General features: G+C 47.5%; 1 protein-coding gene across 3 annotated transcripts in view; it reads left to right on the forward strand.

Annotated features, from left to right (window-relative positions):
* Positions 1-2,531: 2,531 nt before the first annotated feature.
* The window catches only part of SLC22A23 (solute carrier family 22 member 23), a 177,205-nt gene continuing 158,123 nt past the window's right edge, over positions 2,532-21,613 (forward strand). For 2 of the 3 annotated variants that reach the window (XM_037045415.1, XM_037045417.1), the window contains exon 1: positions 2,532-3,738. In XM_037045415.1, the coding sequence (XP_036901310.1) occupies positions 3,076-3,738 (663 nt within the window). In that variant the 5' untranslated portion in view covers positions 2,532-3,075. The remainder of the gene's footprint in view (positions 3,739-21,613) is intronic. The other variant, XM_037045416.1, reaches the window with a different exon arrangement.

Below are 21,613 nucleotides of genomic sequence, written 5' to 3' on the forward strand. Positions count from 1 at the left end.
GGCTGGGGTGGTGGAAAGGGGTGGGAGGAAAAGGCAGAGAAATGTACTTGAACAACAATAAAAAATGTTAAAATAAAAAAGATATATAAGCATCAAGTTCATTTGAATTCTCATTTTGGCTGTTTTGAGCACTATATTTGATAAGTTAAACAAGTATGAAAAGGTTGCTTGGTGACTTAAGAATCAAAGTAAACAGTTAAAGGATCCTGATAGATAACTTGATAAACTCTTTCATTCAACAAATACATGTGAGTGTCTTACACGTACCAGGCACTGTTTGAAGCACCAGAAATACAACTGAGTACCTATCTAGAGCTCGGAGGTAGTCAATAAATAAGTAAAGGAGAAAACTCCCACTTAGTGATAGCTACCACACAGGAAAGTAGAATAGGGCAATGTGATAGCAGGTGCCTGACTGGTTTCCCCATACTAGCCAATACTCAACCTGCAGGCTGTCAGAGTGCCAAATTCTTCCTCTTTACTCCTTTTGTTCTAGGTCCCTCTATGAGGTTGCTTGTGGTATGGCTTAAAGAATTGAAGGCCAGTTTGTTTTAAATTAGTCACCTTTCAATCTTCTTCACTAGATTTGGGGGCCATGTTGATCCAAGAGGGATTTAGGGAAACCTCTAATCGAACCAGCAATTTAATCACAATGCCTGAGTCGGTGCTGCAGATGGCTAACTCCAAACATTTTATGTTGATTCCTTTTAGCTTGTATTTTAGAGAGTACTATTTCCTAGCATATCCCTAAATTCTGGGAATGTATCATTTAAGAATTTCTACCACTTTTGAAGGACAAGGACAAATAACAGCTTGGCAATGAAACTCATCTGAGAGTCACCTAACCCTCACAGCCTTATCTTGAAGACCCACCTATTAAGCATCCTGGGAGGACAGAATGACAGTGTATATTTGAAAGCCAACCCTTCAAAGCTCAACATTATTTACTATTATGAGTAGAATGGCCATCGAGATCATACCTGTTTTGTAATTTGTAAAATATAACAAATGGGTAATGAGGCAGAGCCAAACCCAGACCCAGGTAAACAGATCTCTTCTGTATCAGTGGACCACTGAAGAGCAAACAAATAACATTTTTAAAGTTATATTTAAGCTCAGAAATAGAACTGCAGATTTTCTGTAATAGTAAGAGTAGTAGTGGTAGTAATAATAAATGGCTAACATTTATTGATCACTTACTCTGTTTCAGGTATGGAGGTAAACACTTCACAATGATTATCTCTTCTAATGGCTCAAAGAGAGGAAGAAAAAGTAAAGTTAACAAAATGTGAAGTTGGAAAAAAACTATCACTGCATAGACAATGTGCACTATCACCCCCAAAAGTTCTTTAAATACAAGCAGGTTTTGAGACCCGTTCTTAAAGGTTTGGTATCTTCTACAGCCCTTTGGGCCCCTTCAGACCACAGTTATCTAATCTCCCCCTTCTCAGCAGGAAAGCCCATGACCTCCCCTGCCCCACTGGCAGCATTAAGAATTGTCTTGGATGTGCTGGTATTTTATCTAGTAAGCACAATGTCCATGGCAACAACAACAACAACAAAACAAACCGACTGGTTAAATATGTAAACATGTAATGGAAATGCAAAACAATATGCAAATTCAGTAGGTGTAGCTTAGAGTGTATCTTTTTTGGAAAGAGAAAGCATTTCTCTCATCTCCCCTGACTGCTATATCAAGACTTCCATAAACTTCCTCAGAATATGAAACGTGTCCAACAAATGAGGACACTGGGGTGAGAGGTGCGGCTCCATTTTCATCTGTGCCTGGGTGCAGGAGGAAATAATGCTAATACAGCCGTTTGCCGCAGGGCTGGTGTTTTTCATAAAGAGCGGGCTGGGCAAGGTTGGCGCTGGAGCAAGGAAGAGGAGAGAGGTTTTTGTCTTCATGAGTGTGAATATAGACATGCGCGCCTGTGCAGTCAGTGTTCAGCATTCGAAGGGCGAATTCAAGATCCTGGGGAGGGGGTGGGGAATACCATCACCATTCACGTTAATGTACATGTCACTTGTGTTGGCAACATATCCTTCTAGCATCGTACCTGTATAGCATTCATTTGGGAATGGGGAAGAAATGGCTATTTGGTAGTGGGTCCTGCAGTCACTGGTGGGTGACACGACGCTGCGGTTGACCGATGACCTGAAACTGGCAAAAGCGGAGGCAGAAGCCCAGTCTCGAACACAAGCCTATTCACAGGATCCCGGCGCATGCCTACTCCTCCGGGATCCCCAGCCCACCAGCTCAAGCAGCTCCTCGCGCCTTCTCCTCCCCCCCGCCTCGCCAGGCGCGGGGTGTGGTGGGGGGTTGGGACTGGCAGGGGACCCCAGGGCTAGGCGGGCTGGAGTATCCCGTTTCCCCCGCCCCCTCTCGCGTGGATCCCGCGGCTGTGACGGCGCGTCCCAGCTGAAGGGGGCGCTCGCGCCCACGAGCCGGGCGCAGCAGGTGCCGCTGTTACCTCCACCTCCGCGGGGGGAGAGGGGGCGGGACTGGGGGAGCAGAGGAGGAGGAGAGCCCCGGGAGGAGGGAGATCAGCCCGGGGAGCCCGGGAGCGCGGCCGGCTCGCCTGGTTGGGACCCGAGCTCACGGCTTCCGGAAGGCGCGGAGGTCGAATAAATACATCCCCGGCGCCTGGGGAGCAGCGAGCACTGCACGCACTGCCCGCACCTTCGACACAGCGGACCGGCAAGGTGCGGCACCCGCTCCTCCTCCTGCCGCGGCCGGCGCGGAGCGGCAGAGAGCGGAGGAGAGCTGAGGGCTCTCCCGCCGGCTCCCGGGCCTCGGAGCCGATGAACTGCGGCGGCTGAGGGCCCCGGCTGGCCTTTGCCCGCCGTCTTCCCGGCGCCGGAGCGGGGCCGCAGCGCCCAGGGCGCGGGGTCTGGGCCAGTGACATGGGGACGGACTGAGCTGCCCGGGGCAGCCGAGCTCTCTCTCTCAAGCCGCGGGCCTTGCTCGGAGGCGCCGGCGGCGGGCGCCTGGTGCGGCGCGCTCTGCTCGGGGCACCCGCGGAAGCCTCCGCCGCGCTCTATGCGCCTCTGTGGACGCCGCGGGCCCGGGCCATGGCGATAGACCGGCGGCGCGAGGCGGCGGGTGGCGGGCCCGGGAGGCAGCCACCCTTGGGCCAGGAGAACGGCGCTCTGCCGCCTGGGGACGCGGCTTCCTCGGTGCCCCTCGGGGGACGCGCGGGCCACGGCAGCGGCGGGGAGATCCAACCGCTGCCTTCTCCGCATCCCGCCGGCGGCGGTCAGCACTCAAGCTGCTGCTCCGCTGCGTCGGCCCCGAGCCTCTTGTTGCTGGACTACGACGGGTCGGTGCTGCCTTTCCTTGGGGGCCTGGGCGGGGGGTACCAGAAGACCCTCGTGCTCCTCACCTGGATCCCCGCGCTATTTATCGGCTTCAGCCAGTTCTCGGACTCCTTCCTTTTGGACCAGCCGAACTTCTGGTGCCGCGAGGCCGGCAAAGGCGCCGAGCTGGCGGGAGTCACCGCCACTGGCCGGTGGGGAGCCGAGGACTTGGTCAACTGGACTAGCCCCCCGACCACCCTCATCTTCACTGCCGCCTGGGGGTCCGCGGGCCACCTCAGCAACTGGAGTGGGGCGGACAGGGGTGACACGCCACCACTGCCGTCCCCTCCGGACAAGGGGGGCAACGCCTCTAACTGCGACTGCCACGCATGGGACTATGGTATCCGCACAGGCCTCGTCCAAAACGTGGTCAGCAAGGTAAGGGCCGCGACCGACCAGGCCCCGGTGTCCTTCACCTGAGCCTTTTCCCCTCCTAGGTTCCCTTCACCTTTCCCTCAGTCCCTCTCCTTCCATCCGAGGTCTAAGCCCGAGGCAGCCCGGGAGGAAGTCACTAAAGTGATGCTAGTTTGTGTGTGTATAGGCATCTCTAATTGGCTCAATCGCCTCAATCTCCTCTAGAGGAGATGCATTTACTTGGGTGTGAAAGGAGAGCTTTTTCCGGTCCCCCGTGTGACACTGCCTCCCAACTCTAAGGGAGCACCATGGCCTTTCCTAGTTTGCACCCAAACTCCTGTCCGAGTGCGCATAGGGAGAGAGCACCCCTTCACCTAAGACGACTAGAGCTTTCTCTGCCACCCTTCTAACTATCACCCTCAACAGGGAAGGGTGGCCTGTGAAGGGTAAGTCCTCTGACCTGTCACCAAGCCTGCTCGGAGGGCCTGCCTCATTCAAGGTCTGCTGGCCAGAACCAGGCCTAGGGCTCTGCTTTTCTGCCTGGCTAGTTGTCCCTGTGTCCACCATAAAGAAATGTCTATCCGTAAGCGTAGTGCCCTATCCCCAGATATGTTAGCCATAGCCCGCCTACTTTGGAAACAGACTAAAGCCAACTAAACAACCGACGTTGTAGCTGGAGAAGGAAAGAGCTTTTGAAAATCCGGCCTCCCCCTTCCCCCCAGCTCAGCCTATTCCAAGATGGGCATAATTGGCTTTAGACTTTACCACCCCAGTGTTCTCTCTATTCATTTCTCAAGACTTTAGTAAACATCACTGGAGTGTAGGAATGATGCTAAGAATGTTTTGGTGCCCCAGGACCACCACTGCTGCTACATAGCAGCTTCTTTTGTCTGAGGTACTGAGACCCTGGTCAGCTTTAGCTGAACTTCCAACTTACTACCAGTCTAGGGGAGCCCCCCTAGCAGAGGTATTGTATTATGTGGAATGGAACAGCAGTGTTTGGTGAGAGATGTGTGGCCAGCATAAAAACGGAGAATGAGCAACGTTAGAAAATCAATGCCCAAGACATCTATAATTTTCTGGATTTCTTAACATATAAGAAATATCTTGTGCCGATTTGTCAAGCAATTTGTGTTTTTTGCCTCTTCTGTGTTTTAAATAACTAACTTGCATTTCAGAGTATACGTAGACTTTTTCCTCTTCCGGGCAGCTCTAGGCAGAGTTTTAAATGATTTGTTTAAATGCGAGACTGACATTTAACAGTTTATGATAATGTGCATGTAGTTTTTCCCAAATGCATGTTAGTAAACAGTTATAGCTCACAGATATGTAAGATGAAACTCTTACATCATCATAACCCTTGTTTTAATCTCAGCAAAAAGGGATCCGTCCTGTGGGAGCTGTCTGGATTAGCTGTTAAATAGGGAAGATCCAGTTTAGTTCACCCTGACACCTGCCAGCTCTGTCCCAGCTCAGAATGGACTTCCCAAAGGAATTTCTGTGACTCTCTTTCCCTTTGATGGGGGGCAATATTTGTTTTTCTTTTTACCAGTATGGAAAAGTTAAGAACAATGACAACAGTGACTGTTTTAATACTCTGTATTTCTGTGAAAATAAGGATTTGACAACATTTTCAAATCCTTTTTTGACTTTTAAAAAAGATTTTATTTATTTTACAGAGATAGGGAAGGGAGGGAGAAAGGGAAGGAGTGAAACTCAATGTGTGGTTGCCTTAACACACCCCATACTGGGGACCTGGCCTGCAACCCAGGCATGTGCCCTGACTGGGAATCAAACCAGCGATGCTTTGGTTCGCAGGCCTGCACTCAGTCCATTGAGCTACACCAGCCAGGGCCTCATTTTCAAATCTTTTAAGCCCATTTTTAAAGTAGAGGAGGAGTAATGTAGATCAAAGCAAATGTGGGTGGAGGGTGCTCTGTCCTGGGGTCAGAGAGGAAGGAAACTTAAAAGTTAGAAGGGGGATAGACTATCATTATCTTAGTAGTAGGGACCTAGGAACAGCTATTCACCCTCTGCCTGCCATGGATGATGGGAGGAGAGAACTAAAATAGTTCATGAAGACAGGCTATGGAGGCATATTAGGAGCTGGAAAGATTTTCTACATTAGCACTGAAGAGGGTCAAAGATGGCACTAATGTGTGTGGTATGTTCGAGGGGTGCTAGGTAAGTCACAGTTACGTATAGCTGACAAGGCAAGCCTGGGAGAAGACTTCGGGACAACAGAGACACACTTTCTTGTAAGATAAAAACTAGAAGGCACGTATCGATTTTCACACACAAATAAGATCCAAATAAAGGGCACTTCTTCCACAATGTTCTGTTCCATAACCTATGCTTTAAAGAGCTCTTAAAGCACATTTTGGCGTGTACTAAGAGTTTCTCCTCTGTGGACGGCGCATGTTGGATACACTGGCAAGTGGACAAACGTGGAATCTACTGGGTGCTGATTTCTAGGGGTCAGGTGCCTGTCAGCTTTATCAGTAGAAGCAAAAGTAGAAGGTTTGCCTTCTGTGAGCGAATGAAAGTTCAAGGTCTGAGAAGTTGCCTTTTATACCCTCTTCCCTGACACCATCCTACTTGCAAATAGGCCTCATGCAATGTCATTATCATTAGACTTCCTTCAGCATATACAAGGGTGGACCAAAAAACCCCTGGGATTTATTTATAAAAATTCTGTATTTATTCTTACATATTTAAACTTCAGTCACCTTCAAAGTACTCTATATTTGATGCAATACACCTATTGAGACTTTTTTCCCACTGCTCAAAACAGTTTTTGAACTTGTCAATTTTGATGCCTTTATCGCTTCTGCCATTTTTTTTGTTTTCATTTTTTCCACAAAAAAAGTCACTCAGAGAGATCAGGTGAATAGGGAGGGTAGGGCACAAGGGTCCTGCTGTGTTTGGTCAAACACTGCTGAGCACTCAGTGTGGCATGAGCAGGTGCACTCGAAAATCACCCACCATGAAATGGGCAAGCACATTGCAAGAGTCTTAAAAAAAATTCACTGAAGCTGAATGCAGCCTCCCACAACAGTGCCAGCTGGTACACTGATACAGATCAGTTCCTAGAACACTCACCTAGCAGGAGAAGCCTGTACTACGAGGGGCCTGCCCTCCAGAAGATAATTCTGGTTTTTTGGGGGGGCCCTCTTCATGTGCAGCCCTACAATGTACACCTTATTCAGTCCTTAGGTGTTAAATGGGGAAGGGGATACTGAAGAACAGGTAAGAATATATATATTATTATATTTATATAACATTATAAATATATTATATAATGAACATGTTAATATAGATGATGTGTTGTATTATACATTAAACAGCCTATTATTTATGTTCTAATAGCACCTACACAAGCTAGTTAGAATCCCATGTTACTGTAGTTAAAAGGGATCTTCAGGCTGACAAGTCTCTCTCCCATCCTGAATAAAATCTGTGATGCGGATGTCCCTTCCAGGATAGGAAGGGAACCCCGCTTAGCCAGACAGCTGACTCCGGAGTGGTTCTTTCTTGCAGAAAGGCATATTTTTTGGTGACTATAAAAATAGGGCAGTCTCGTGCCTACTTATGCACTTTGTTCCTCTGAATGATTCTTTTTCCTTCATATAATACATGTTCAGATGTTTGAGGATGCCCAAATATGTAGTTTCTCTTCAGGCTAAGAAATCACCAGCTGATTCAGCCCTTTCCATACATGACAAAATTTGCTGTACTGACTGTTCCACTTGACATGCGTCTCTCAGGCATAGCACCCAGAACACGACCCAGCAGGCCCGGTGCCTTCTAATCAGAACAGAGGAAGAATGGGCACTGCTTCTCTGCACAAACCCTAGGGTTGATGAGTTAAGCCTCTTAGTAGCCACGACATGCTCCTAACTAGTACATCGAGACCACAGTCACCAAACCTTTCTGGAATGATGCTGTGTCAGGGCTTTCTCGGCCTACACTTGTGTAACATGGTGCTCGATATGTGTAAGGTTCATTTTAGTAATTTGGGATTATTAGATCTCTTCTGTTAGGATCTTTTTCTCTGTGTGTGCCTTGGTCCTTGTTATTTGTTATCTGTTCCAGAATTCATAGTGCCTTCAAAATAACACCAACCTTCTTTTGTGCGCCCCTATAAAATTTGCAAAATACTTTGACATATATTCCCTTTCATTAAGAATACTTTGTAATCCAAGGCCAGTCTTAGTCACTGAGCATTATCTTGGAATTAAAATCAGTGGACACACACTTGGGTGGACCAGGTGTTCTGTGCCTGAGCCTGATGTTCAACTTCCTGATGACATCTGTTGTCCCGTATTTTATTTCCCAGCCATGTGGAAAGGCATTGTGAGTCCCTTCCTGAAAAGAAGAGTCAAATAAATACCTGCACAGTCACGGAGAGGGCAGCTCTGGGGGAACTGAGGCCGGGAAGTTTAGGAGGCCTGCTTGCCCTGCCTCTCTGACCCACAGCAGCATTCCCTGTGCAGCCCAGAGATCGGGTTCTGCTGCGATTTTACTCAACAAGGTTAAAAAAACTTCTGCTGATTTAAAAATATTTCTCTTAATAACTTGCATAGTTTATTCTGCATTGTTCTGAGTGCATTCTTGTTGGACTCTAATGCTCATCACTTCTGTGAAAATGCCTAGAACTTTGCAACAACCCCCCCCAAAATGTCAGCTAAACTCTCTAAGCTCCGTTTCCCCCCCATATATCAAGCTTGGGTTGCTTGTCTATCTTGTAGCCTTCTGATACTTCTTCTGTTCTCCATATATTCTCAAAGGTTGCTGGCTTTTATCCTGTAAGGACACCCGAGAATTATTTAAATATCCTGTGAAGTAATTTGTATTCTTTTTCTGTCACTCAAGACTAGAAAGTGACTCAGGACAATTTAATTAAGATTTAAAATAATTACAATTTCATTGCAGTAGTAATATTTTTAAAAGAACCCACTTTTTCATCAGTATAGTGTTTTTTAATTTCATCTAGTATATACAGTACAACAGTGAACATATTCGTGCATATCTGTTTTTCAAAGTTGAGTTAATAAATAATACATGCACATGGTACCGCAAGCAGGCAATAAAGTAACATTTCTTGTCATCCTGCCTCCACTTTCCCTCTTCAGAAGCACATGGTTATCAGTTTCTATGTATCCTTCCAGAAATATTCTAAGTATGTTTTCATTTATATATATTCTCTCACAACCAGTAACATTATGTACTCTGTTCTGTGCCCCCCTTTTTGCCTGTACTGGGGATGGATGCATATTAGTGCAGCGAGAGCCCCGGATTCTTTTCTGTGTCTACATAGCATTGTATGACTGGGCCGTAATTTATTTAATTAGTCACCTACTGAGGGGGCATTTAGGTTGTTCAGTTCTTTGCAGTCACACACTATATAATGAAATCCTGGCACAAATGAACTTTTTAGAAGTGGAGGGTCAAAGTGGGCTGCATTTATATTTCGATAGATGTTGTCAAAGTGCCTTGTACAGAGATCTCAATACCAATTTACTCTCTTGGTATGAGAGGTTCTCTTCCTTTCCCCCATCTTTCCTCAGCCAGGGAGTTAACCACACTTCTATATGTCTCTTGGTTGGGTATGTGTGACTTTCGGTTATCGTCGTGACTTGTATGTCTTGTCATGAGTAGGGTAGACATCTCCCTGAAATTGTTGGAGCTGTTGTGTGCCCTTGTCTTTGAACCGTTTCTGCGTGTCCTTTGACTTTATGTGTATGTGTGGTTGGGGGCACATTATTTCCTTACTGATTTATACAACAACTTCATGCATCAAGTAAATTAACCCTTTTGGATGTCTTGTAAATGGTTTTTCCCAGTTTATCTGTCTTTTGAATGAATTTATGATGCTTTCATTAGGCAGAAACTTTTGATTTCGATAGTGTCAAATGAACTGAACTTTTTTTCAGCTTCTGGGTTTTGTGTTAGATTTAGGGCTTCCCTAATCCTGGAATATTAGGGCAAATATTCCATGTTTTCTACCCACGTTTTCTTCTAATAGTTTTATTATCTCAATACTTCTTTAATTTAGTGTTGTAGGGATCAGTTTTGCTTTTATTGAACTCTTAGGATAAATTGCTAGAAAGGGAAATAAATACTAGGCAAGAGGATATAACCAGCATTTCATGCAGGCTCTCACTTGCTCATAACAATATCCTAAGCCTTGACTTTGTCAGTGGCACTCACTGATGGAGAGACTGAAAGCTAAGGTGGTAAACATCTCTTTCCTCTCCTTTCAGAAGACAGCACTTGTCCGCATGCAGTGGGTCTCACTTTTCCCTTCATCTTCTTGTTCTGGACTAGCTGCAAAACATCTTTTTTCTTTTCTTTTTCTTTTTGTCCAGTCTTTAGTATTTTTTGCAAGGTTCAATTCACTTTGGCCATTAGTCCAAGATAGAATTGAGTCAGAAGTTAATGTCATTTAAAAGCACACTGGACTCTGACTATCATTCCTGGCATCACTATCAGCCAGCGGTGTGCTGGAGCCAGTCTTGCCTCTACCAGCTCTGCACCAACGCGCACATCTGTATCCAGCTGCACATTCAGGAACGGCATGTTGGTGGTTTGGAACGGGCCATGACAGGAGCATTTACACCATGGAAACTGGCACAACAATTTTTTTATTTAATGAGAAAGCCAGTTGTTAAGCAATTATCACTCCACTGAGTCGGACCCTGGGCCACCACTTTTCTTTTTTTTAAGCCTTTTCTTCTCTCTCCTTCCTTTCATAGATGTGAATGCCTATTCTGAATTAAGCATTGTGCTATGTGTTGGGGATGGGTGGAAATAGTCAGTTCCCATAGAGCCTATAATATTGCTAATGAGGGAGGTACACCTTAACAAATTAAATAACCTTTTAATCACCAACAGTTAAATGTATGGAAAGACAGGAAAATGAATGAGTGGAAGAGCCAGACTTAGACTTACTGGTCTCTGAGCGAAGCTAACATCTGAGATGAGATCTGAGGTGGGAGAGGGAGGCAAAAGATGGATGCATGTGTGTGTTTGTGTGTGTGTGTCTTCCAGAGAGGGAATAGCATCTTCAAGGGCCCTGTGGCATGCAGGAGCCTGGAATTGATAGCATGCTGTGTGGCTGGGAAAATGGGAAGGGAATGGCTGATAAGAAAATAAACCATGAGATGAACTTAGCCAGCTGAGGGGATGAATTAGGAGTGCAGGGCAGCAAAGGAGAACATGTCGGGTGAGAGGAGGGTCTAGGACCCAGCCCTGTACCTGCAGTGGAAAGTTGGTGCTCTCCAGGTAGGCCGGGGGGCAGGGAGGAGAGAATTTGAGAGAGGGAGAGATAGCCTGACCACAGTTTCCATGGAAAACTGGGCCTTTTTTTTGCTGCTGAAAGGAGACCAACTGGCCCCAGGTGTCGGGGGGTGGGTCCTGAGAAGGAGCTGTGCGAAATCACTCTGGAGCTGCAGGTCCAGGCCAGACTTGGGCAACTGGAAGCCAGTCCCAGGTCTGTTGACGGGAAACAGCACTGGCCACTAGAGTGTTCTAGTTCTTCCAATTGCCCTCCTGCTCAAAAGCAGAGGATGCTAATTAAATTTCCATAAGGCTGAAGGATCCTGATGTGGGAAACCATCGGTCTAGAATTTATTTTCGTTCAACCAGCTTTACCTTTGCCAAATGCCTAGTGCAGATAAAAGACTGCCCTGGTCACAGCTGACATATAATCTGGTCCAAACTCCTCAGTTTATAGATGAGAAGACTGAGGCTTGGAGGGGAGAGGGTCTTTGACTTGTCCAAAGCCACCAGAATTAGGTGTTTCCTCATCATGTGGGGCATTCTTCCCTCTGCCCACAAGTGGCCCCCAGCAGAGGAGAGGGCCAGGAAGCACCGGCCAGGCTCTGGCTCATTCTCCTTGGGTTGTTCCTTCTAACTGGCCTAGCAGAGATGGTCTCTTGCCTGAGGATGGTCATACCTCCCTCTAAGCCTTGGTTACTGCAAGTTGAGGTGTGGTTGGTTATACTGTGGCTTTGTAAGAGTGGGCTTGTGCAAACCACCTCTCTAGGCAGATTTCTCTAATCTCTTCTCCTTCTGCCTTCATTTCCCACTTGCTTAGAATCCCTTTCTTCCTTCCTTTAGCCAGGTAGTTCCTGTTCACCCTTCAGATGAGCTCAGCCCTCACCTGGCACTCCTTGCACCCGGCTGCCCCTTTGTCACAGCACTCACTGTGTGGTGATCAGAATGGTGTGTGTCCATCCCCCACTGGAGGTGTGTCTTATCAGTCTTTTGCCTACAGTGTCTTCACCAAAGGATGTCTGAGCTCACCTGATCTTGACATTATGGAAAGAATAGGGTTTTTAGTTTGGCAGGTGTGAGTTCAAGTCTTGTCTGAGCTGCTCATGACCAATTTACCTTTGAGTGCTGCAGGAACCTCATCAGCAAAGTGGGTCATTGTTCACCTTACCTGGAAGGCTGTCCTGAAGCTAGAATGGGAACAGCTGGGGAGAACCCTCCCTTCAGGAGCCTGGCAAACAGGAGGCACCTGGGAAATCTCAGATCCTTTTTCCTCCATTCATGGGATAAGGACTGGCTGAATAAGCCATTTGAGAAATGCTTCAATGGGGGAGGAGCTGATAATCACCTGGAAGGGTGATTCTTTCTTGGGAGCTCTTAATAGTCTGTCACCTTCCCGAACTGACCTGCAGGGCTTTGCCTACAAGACTCTAAGTTTTCGGAGCTCTAATTGGGGAAAACAAAACAGGTCACAGCCACAGGGCTAAGAGGGGATCTGAAAAAGAAAGGACTTTCCTGGGGGCCCAACCAAGGCCCTGGGGATGTAAGATCTCAACTGTTTAGAAGTCAGGTGAGCTGTGCCAGGTGAAAACTGATCCGAGAGAAAGTGGAATTTTGGAGTTGATGGTAACCTTGAGCTATATAGTAGCAGGGAGCAGAGAGCTAACTCCCAGGGGATCAGAGCTCCCTTGTGGAGCTGCCCTGTCCTACCTGGAGTGTTAGTCTTGCTGAGTTTGTGTGGGAGAGCGTTGACTTGGACCTCAGTAGTCCTCGGACTTTGCTCTTCAGTGAGTTGGGATTTAGTAGTTTTATTCTTTCCTTTGCTCCGTGTTTACTCAATGCTTGTCATTATCCGTAGGCATTACCTCTCTCCCAACAGTGACCTGCAGATCGACAAGGCCTACATTTCTAAGAAAAGGGGGCAGTGTTTATTGACTGAGGTCCAGGCCATCCACTTGCATGGTATTATATACCCCATCCAGCCTCTCTTCTTAGGACTCTTGGTTGTGAGTAAAGGAAAGCAAAGTTCGGCTACATTAACAAAACAGAAAATAAACTTATTGGGAAGGTGTAGGAATGACGGCTCAGGGAACCCAGAATAGGGTCTGAGATCAGAAAATGTGTGGCTAGGGGGCGTCTTTCAGGAGCCCTGCTGCCACCTGCATCCTGTCAGAAGCCACATCTGCGCTCATCCCCTTCTCCAGAAGTCGGCTTCCTTCCCCCTCCACACTGGCTTTGTCTGGGCTTTTGTTCACCTGGTCCCTGGTCAAGCAATGGCCAGCACAGAGGCCAGTGTTCCTCTATCCACCTACAGGTTCCTGGACATGTAGCTGATGTCCAGCTTGGGCTGGGGTGGGGAAAGGCAGTGGGTTGGGGTACCCAGGGCTGTGTGTGTATGTAGGGCGGGAAGGACCCTTCAAAGCCTGGGACAGCTGTTCTTTGGGATGTAAGGAGCTTAGGATCTTTTTGGCAGTTAATCAAGAATAATTGAATATCAGTAGTTTGACCATTAAATGCTTTAACAAAGTATTCATTTTCTTCCCAGGGACGCAGAATGTAACTTACCTGGCTACTATAGTATGGTATTGGCAAGAATACCTCTCCTGAGGCTTATTTTCTGGAAATAGTTGGAGATGGCCTTGGTTATTAGCTCCAGATCACTGAGGGAGCTTGGAACAAGCCCTCAGGCAACCACTGAAACAGTTTCACACACTCACTTCTACGCCTGCCCCATGCAGGTTTCCAAACCTTCCTTCTGCTCAGGACCCGTGTGGGACCCAGTGCAAAATGAAAATACAGAGTCCTTTGTTCCACAACTATCACAGAGATCAAGACGGTGACAGTAGCATTAAGCCAGATGTGTGGCCCTCCTGAACTGGGCCCTGCTTCTGGTAATCTCAGGCCTGTCATCTTTCACAAGCTGGTTGTCCCTGCTACAGAGCTAAGCAAGGGTTTCTTATGCTTGCCAAGTTTTCCTTCCCTATTTTTCAGTGCCTTTTCTGCTTCTCTAGTCCTTTGTTGCGTTTGGTACCTTTCTAGGTTTCTTGTAGTAAGAGTGACGTGTACCTTTTATGGGCCTATTTTTCTCAGCGAACATTATCACAAAGGCCTAACCAATTTTGGGGGGGGTGTTTAGTCAGCTCAAAGAAGCCAAGGTTGAAAATGCTGCTCCAGAAGTGAGATAGTTCGTTTACTTATCCGAGCAGTGAACCAAAGAGCTGAGTCATGGAAGCGTGTGGTAAAGAATGTTAAGTCATTAGGAATGCTAGTTAAGTGTTCATTGGCCTTTTTTTAATATGAAGAAATGTCAATCTTTTATATAATTCAGTTCTACTAGGTGACAGCCATACTTTATTTTATACTATCATTTCAAGAGTGCATGTGAAGGAGATGATGCTGGCATAACGCAGTGGCAGGCATCCCAGTGCCCGTATTAAACTATGGGTGGGTTATGCACTCAGCACCACAGTTTGCACTATAGCGTGTTTCCTCTCAGATTAGATTAAAGGCTGCTTTTTCAGTGTGTTTAAAAGATGCTTTACAAATTGGGCACCCTGACTATTACATACTGAGGAACTCCACTGTTCTCAAATGGATGTACATGAGTCTTAGAGTTAACACAAAGTTCTTTTTGTCATACTTAAAAAATTTTAATTGTGATAAAATAGACATAGCATGAGATTTACCATCTTAGCCATTTTAACAGTATGGGTTAGGGCAGTAAGTATGCTCACACTGTTAATGCAAGCATCACCACCCTCTGTCCACAGAACTTCTTCATCCTCCCAAACTGGAACTCTGCTATCCTCATTCTCTACTCCCCCAGCCCCTGTTCTGCTGTCTCAGTGGATTTGCTGCTCTAGGAACCCAATATAAATATGTTTTGCAATATTTGTTCTTTTGTGTCTGGCTTATTTTACTAGACATAATTCCTCAAAGTTCATCATCCATGTTGTAGCATGTGTCAGAATTTCCTTTTTAAGGTGGAACCATATTCGATTGCATGGATAGGCCACATTTTGTGAATCCATTCATCCATCAGTGAACACCTTTCGGCTACTGTGAAAATGCTGCTATGGACATAGCATTATCCTTCTTTTTAAAGACAACTATATACAGCCCCATGTCCCTTGTCGCCCCTGTCAGGGGTGATTTCTGAAGCCACTTGGGTAGTGCCTGACTCTGGTTTTTCTCTCAGACATCTGCTCTGTGACAGACCTTTTTCCTTGCCCTGGGTGGGCAATACAGTTGAATAGAAGGCTGTCTCCGTCCTACAAAAGGAGCTAGTTGTGTAGCCGAGACATTTGGTAAGTGGAGGATGGATTTCAGGGCAGTGTGGGATGAGCTGGGATGAGAGTGTGAGGGGCTGGGAGCTGTGTGGGGAGAGCAGGGGCACATCCTGAGGAGTGCCCACCATCAGGCTGGCAGGGGTCAGGGTGCTGTGAGCCCCACCCCAAGTAGGGCTGGTTTTGCAAGCCAGTCCTAGGCTGGCTTGCAGCCCTTGGCCCTGCAAGCCAAGGAGAGAGGCCTCAGAAGGAACCAACCCTGCTGACACCTTGATCTTGGACTCCCAGACTCCAGAAGTGTGAAAAATAAATGTCTGTCATATGTGTTTCAGCAGCCCCAGCTGACTGATATGCCTGGAAGCTGCCTTAAGGGAGTGAATGACTGAGGATTCAGGCAGGAGATTGGGAGAAGGAGCAGCCTTAAGGCAGAGGGAAAATCAAGAGAAAGCTGCACTGCTTGTCCTAAGGAGAGAGTGTCAAGTACTGACTGGTCACTGCCAAGGCCACACAGAGGCCATCTGAAACCACGGAAGCAGTCCCGAGGGACTTGGCATCAGGCAAGCCTAACAACTCCCGGGGCAGGAAATCATGCGGCCCGGTGAGGTAGGGACACCGGGCACAGCTGGTGCTCTCGTGGAGACAGGCAGAGAGGGCGAGGGCAGCAGCTGCTTCCCCTGCACAATTGTGAGGGGCTTGTCTGGGTGGTTTTCCACAAGGCTCAGACTAACCTGTGTGCTGCGGGCCCCCCGGGACAGGGGTGGCAGGGGTCGGCTGGAGAGGGAGCAGCTGAGGTCTGCTGCTCATGTCCTGAGGACACAGTAGGGCCAGGCTCCAAGTCCTCAGGCAGACATGCACCTGGGGCTGAAGCACTTCCCTCCTGGGTCTCTTCTGTTGCCTCTGGGTTTAGAAACCTCAGACGCCTCATAGTCTCGTCGGTGAAACATCCAACTGGCTGGACTCGTGGAATTGGGTCCCAGGCCCCCTTCCAGACCCCTGCTCCTCTGTACCTGGCCCCTCCTGGCATTTGTCAGCTCCTTGGCAGAGGAGGCCCTTTCTCAATCCTTTCCAGTCCTGTCTCTGTCCCACATGGTCTCTGTGTCAGGCCGGCCTGGTGCCAGGTCCATCAGGGCTGCTTCAGTTGGCCTCTGTGTGGCCTTGGCAGTGACCAGTCAGTACTTGACACTCCTTAGGACAGGCAGTGCTGCTTTCTCTTGATTTCCCTTCTGTCTCAAGGTTGCTCCTCTCCTTCCAGTCTCCTGCATGAATCCTCAGTCACTTACCCCTTAAGGCAGCTCCCAGGCGTATCTGTCAGCTGGGGCTGCTGAAATAAGTACCACAGATATTCATTCCTCACACTTCTGGAGTCTGGGAGTCCGAGATCAAGGTATTGGCAGGGTTGGTTCCTTCCAAGGCCTGTCTCCTTGACTTGTAGATGGCTGTCTTCTCTCTGTGTCCTCACATGGTTGTCCCTCTGTGTGTATCTGGGTGCTAATCTCTTCTTACTAGGACACCAGTCATACTGGATTAGGGCCCATCCCAGTGACCTCATTTTACCTCAGTTACCTCTGTAAAGAACATTCTGAGGTACCAGGTGTCAGCTCTTCAACATATGAAGGTGTGTGTGGGGGGGACTAATTCAACCCTGAGTTCCAAGCACACACCCTGAGTATAGCAGCCCCAGATCTTTATCTGTAACCCAGATACTTCCTCAAAACCCTACACCTGTGTATTTGGGTACCTGCTGGACTGGGATGCTAATCTGGCCTCTGGTCCTATCCACCCCCATTCTCCTCGTGAAATTCCAGTGTTTGGGTCCTAAGTAGCTGAGTGCCTTTTAACTCCTCTGATTAAATACCTTCGTGGCTTTCTTTAGCCTTTTGGATGAAGTTGGGCCTGCTTGGTGGGTTTTAAAGGTCCCTCATGATGAGCACTCTGCCTGCCGCCTCTGCAGCTGTCCCCATCACTCCTGCACAGGAGCCGTGTGCTCTAGCCCCTGGCTGGTTCTCAACACTTGACCTTTGCCAGTAGTGTTCCTTCAGCCCAGAATCCACCTCTCCTTCCTGCCAACTTCCTCAGGTCTTTCCTGATTCCCCGTTCCTCCACTTCAGTCTCCCGTCTCTGCTTTCTTGGCCCACATACATACCTTCAAGACTCGGATCTAGTAGATGCTCAATTAACATTTCTAGCGTGGTGTAGGTAAAGAGGTGGTGAAGGAGCTGCCAGTCTGTTCTGGGTAAGGAAAATTGATTTAATTCTGGAATGACAAGAACAGGATGAAGAGTACAGACATCTAAGTCAACTCAGACCTAAAGTCAAATTAGAGAGCTATTGAAGACTAAGAAGAGAGATGTGATTTATCTGAAGTAGCAACTAATAAAACTTAAAGTCATGCTGGGCTATGGAGTACATTATCTTTACTTTAAGCCACTGTTTTCAGAACTTTAAGTCATAAAGCTGTTTCTTCTACTGGAAGCTCCACGTTGAACTGGTGGGTCTGAATCTAGGATTGGGGACGGGAGTGGTAGTGTCTGGAGCACTGAGAGTCACTTGGGGAACCTTTGGGTATATCTGTGGGACCCAGGCACAGTTATTTTAAAAGTTCTCTGGATGCTTTCCGTGCAGTACAGTTTCCCCCCTGGGGCATATTTGGTGCCTGGAAACATTGTTGGTTGTCACAGTGGGGTGGGGGTGCTACTGGCCTCTAGTAGGTAGAGATCAGGGTGCTGCTGAATATCCTGTAATGCAGAGAATGGTCCAGCTCAAAATGTTGAATGCCAAGTTTGAGTAATCCTGGTCTAGGCTAATGTAAAGGTCCATTGTATTTTCTAACCACTCTCGATAGCTGGCCAGGGGTCGGCCAGTGGTCTGCCCGGGAGACATTGGCTCCTCCGTACCCCACAGGGGCAGTGTTGGTGGGCGGGCTGAGGAACTGCACAGGGCGCTTCACCCTTCGGGCAGTCACCACAACTCGGTCCCCTTGCCCTCTGTGAAGAAATGGCTTGCTAAGCATATTAATGGTGTAAACCAACTGTCAGCAGGCACATTTACTCCACCTGGGGAGGCCTGTTGTGAAAGCTGCCTTAGGTTATTTGCGTACAAATGAATGTTGTTAATGACCACACCACTCATTAAAGTAGGTCCTTTGAACCTCTGCTTAGAATAATGTTTGATTATACTTGAAAAGGAAACATTTATTTGGACGTAAAAGGTATTTATGTTCAAAATGTCCCTAATTCTGACAAGGCTTTTCCATAATTAACTCCCAGTGAGGGATCTGGTAGTGTTCTCTGCAGCTGGAAAGGAGAAGTCCCCCAGGAGACAGGCACCAGGAGTTAGAGGTTAGAACCACACATAAGCAGTAAGTACATTTGCTGAGTAACAGGTCGGAGATCGCCACCCTCTTGGGCATAGGCAGTGGTCCTGCAGCGGTCTGAGAGTGACATCTCCAGTGATGACACATGCACCTCTGAAGGCAGGCTTGCCAGGTGTTAGCCGGGGCTACTGACGAGGTGCCCCTGCTGCCAACCCAAGCCGACCCCCCCACTTCGGTGTTCACAGCACTGGCTGTCTGTCCCACTCACTCGTATCTCTTTTTGGCTGACGTTGTTGGTGTCCCCTCCTAAGGAGCTATAGACGGTGAGACTTAGTGAGTGTTCTGGGCTGGGCAGAGTGTCTGATCTGGCCCTCGGAAGTAATTTTCAAGTAGGAGATTGGCAACGCTGCCCCGGGTGGTGGCTCAGTGGGAGGAGTGGGCCTGGAGAAGGCGGTGGGTCCCTGTCCACAGCCGGGTCGTGTTGGGAGGTGCGGTACACGGTGAGCCATCCAACCTTCTTCGTTCCAGAGTAGGGTTTTTGACAATTTAATTTTAATAGATTTGTTCTTAATCTTTTTCTGGTAAGTCTCATAAGTAGCAACTTTTCAAAAATGAATATCATCAAGTTTATGAGGGGGTGTGTTTTTATTGTTGTCTGTTTTAGTGTGTCTGCTGATAACATGTTTGAATTTAGTTGAACTGTGGTTCAAGCTGTGGTTTCTCTACTTAATTAATTTTTCATCTGCCATGTTGTTTTTCCCATTTGAAACTCTAGTTCTTTTTGACAGATTTTAGGTAAGCCCAAAAGGGAAAGCAAAACTGCCACCTTGGCTATGAATCTCATTTCCAACAGCCACTTTTGGGAAACCTAAATGACCTTGAATAAACAGAATGTAGCCAGGGACTTCAAAGACTTGTCATTCATCATACTGAGAATAGGTTTTTAAGTCTCCAAGAGGCATTTTTCTTCTTAAGTATGGGCAGGTGATGATACACAGCAGTCTTTCTTTGCTGATCTGTTTGAATTTATATAGCAAATATAGTGGCGTAATCTCATGTAGTAGTTAAAAATTTAGGCAGGGAAAACATGGAAGAAAAATCCAGAGCAGTATGTAACATTCAAATGTTTATTGAGCAGATAGTATGTGCGAGACACTGGATCAGGAGCTGCAGGGGAAAAGGAACCTAAGAGTTAGTTGTTCCTTGAAGCGTGGGTGGTCCTGATAGACAGACATGGGCGGAAAGGAAGCCTTTTGGGCAAAGGGAAGCATTGAGCCAAAGAATGGAGATGGGAAGGGCAGACTGCGAATCGGGAATAACTAGGATGTAGGTTTTCTGATGGGAAGGAGTAAGAGGAAGCATTTGTTTCAGTTAGGAAGAGAGATGCACAATGTTGTGAAGGGTTTGGAAGCTGGAGGAGGCAGTTAAGATGCTGTCTGCTGCAAACAGTCAAAAACCTCAAATCAAATGGAGTGAAAAATACACAGAAAAACTTACGACATTTCTGGAAGCCCAGAGACAGGATAGGCTGTAGCCCACAGCACTTTTTGTTTTTCTCCTCAGCCTTCCTCAGCAGTGGTTCATTCTAATGCTGTGTTGGTCAGCTTGGGCTCTCATAATACAAGCACAGACTGGGAGTCTTAAGCAACAGAAATTTATTTCCTTACAGTCCTGGAGGCTGAAAATCCAAGATCAAGGCGTCAGCAAGGTTGATTTCTTCTGAGGCCTTAGTCCTTGGCTTGTGATAGTCCCCTTCTCCTGGTGTCCGCACGCCTTCTGCCTTGTGTGTGTCCTAATCTTATCAGGACACAGTCATACTGTGTTGGGGCCGCCCCTAATGATCACATTTTAACTTAACTATCTCTTAAAGGCCCTATCACCAAATACAGTCACACTCTCAGGTACTGGGGATTTTGAGGGGACCCAGTCAGCCCATAACAAATGCTGAGTTCTTTATAGTTGCAAGGTGGCTTGCCTTGGTGGGTTATTCACTACCCCTGCTCCTGACTTGGAGAAGAGGGAATGAAAAAGGGAACAACAGTCTTCTCCTTTTCCTCGGAGTGTGAGTACTCTCTTATCTGCACCACTTCAGGCTGAACGCCAGTCCCTAACCAATACCACTCACCAGGGCATGCTGTGTGCGTGAGGTGGGGCACCTTTCTCCAAGTCACGTGGGGTGCAGGGGGCCTGCACAAAACTGGGTTCCAAAAGGACTGGTATGGGGAAGAGGTGCCAAAAGTCACCATCACAGCCCCCTGCTCTCTACAGAGAAGTCCAAACTTTCCCTGGGGGGTTATGGAAACTATTGAAAGCAAGGATGTGGCAACATGTCGCAGGCACCCTTCATCTCCTAGCTGTGTGCTGACTGCTGTAAGCGGTCCACTAATTTCACCCTTGCAGCAGGCAGCCCTGTTACCATCATCTGATCGGTGAGCAGACAGACTAAGATGCTAAGAAATTGGCCAGGACACACTGTTAATAATTGGTGAAATCAACATTCTGAAATGCAATACCTCAGCTCCAAAATCTATGCTCTTTTCATAATAAAAGCTTCCACATTCACGGAAGACAAAACTGGCTGTGGTGGAGGAGACAAGGGATAAGAGGGTGGTGCTTAGTGCTAGGAGAGAATGGAAAGGGCTTTGCAGGAGCCTGCGCTATTGGTATTGAAGTCCTGGGCCTGGTGGTGGTGGTGACATAAAATAGACCACACTCAGATAAAAGGAGGTGGGAGGGCAGACGCATCAAAGAGGTTCTAATCTGCCCCAGGCCGCTTTCCTGGCTTCTGGTGGTTGCTGCAGGCCTTGGTGTTCCTGGGCTTCCTGGGCTCCCAGAGCATCGCCCCAGGCCCGAGGCCCACAGCTTCACATGGCCTTCTCCCAGTGTGACTTCCCTTCATCTTCCCTCCATGTGAATCTCTGTGTACAGATTTCCTGTTGGCTTAGGACCTACCCTAATGACCTCATTTTACCTTACTTACCACTGTAAAGATCCTGTCTCCGAATACTGTCACATTCTGAGG

This window comes from Sturnira hondurensis, unplaced genomic scaffold, assembly GCF_014824575.4.
Source record: "Sturnira hondurensis isolate 20B ecotype Veracruz unplaced genomic scaffold, ASM1482457v3 Scaffold0004271, whole genome shotgun sequence".
NCBI lineage: Eukaryota > Metazoa > Chordata > Mammalia > Chiroptera > Phyllostomidae > Sturnira > Sturnira hondurensis.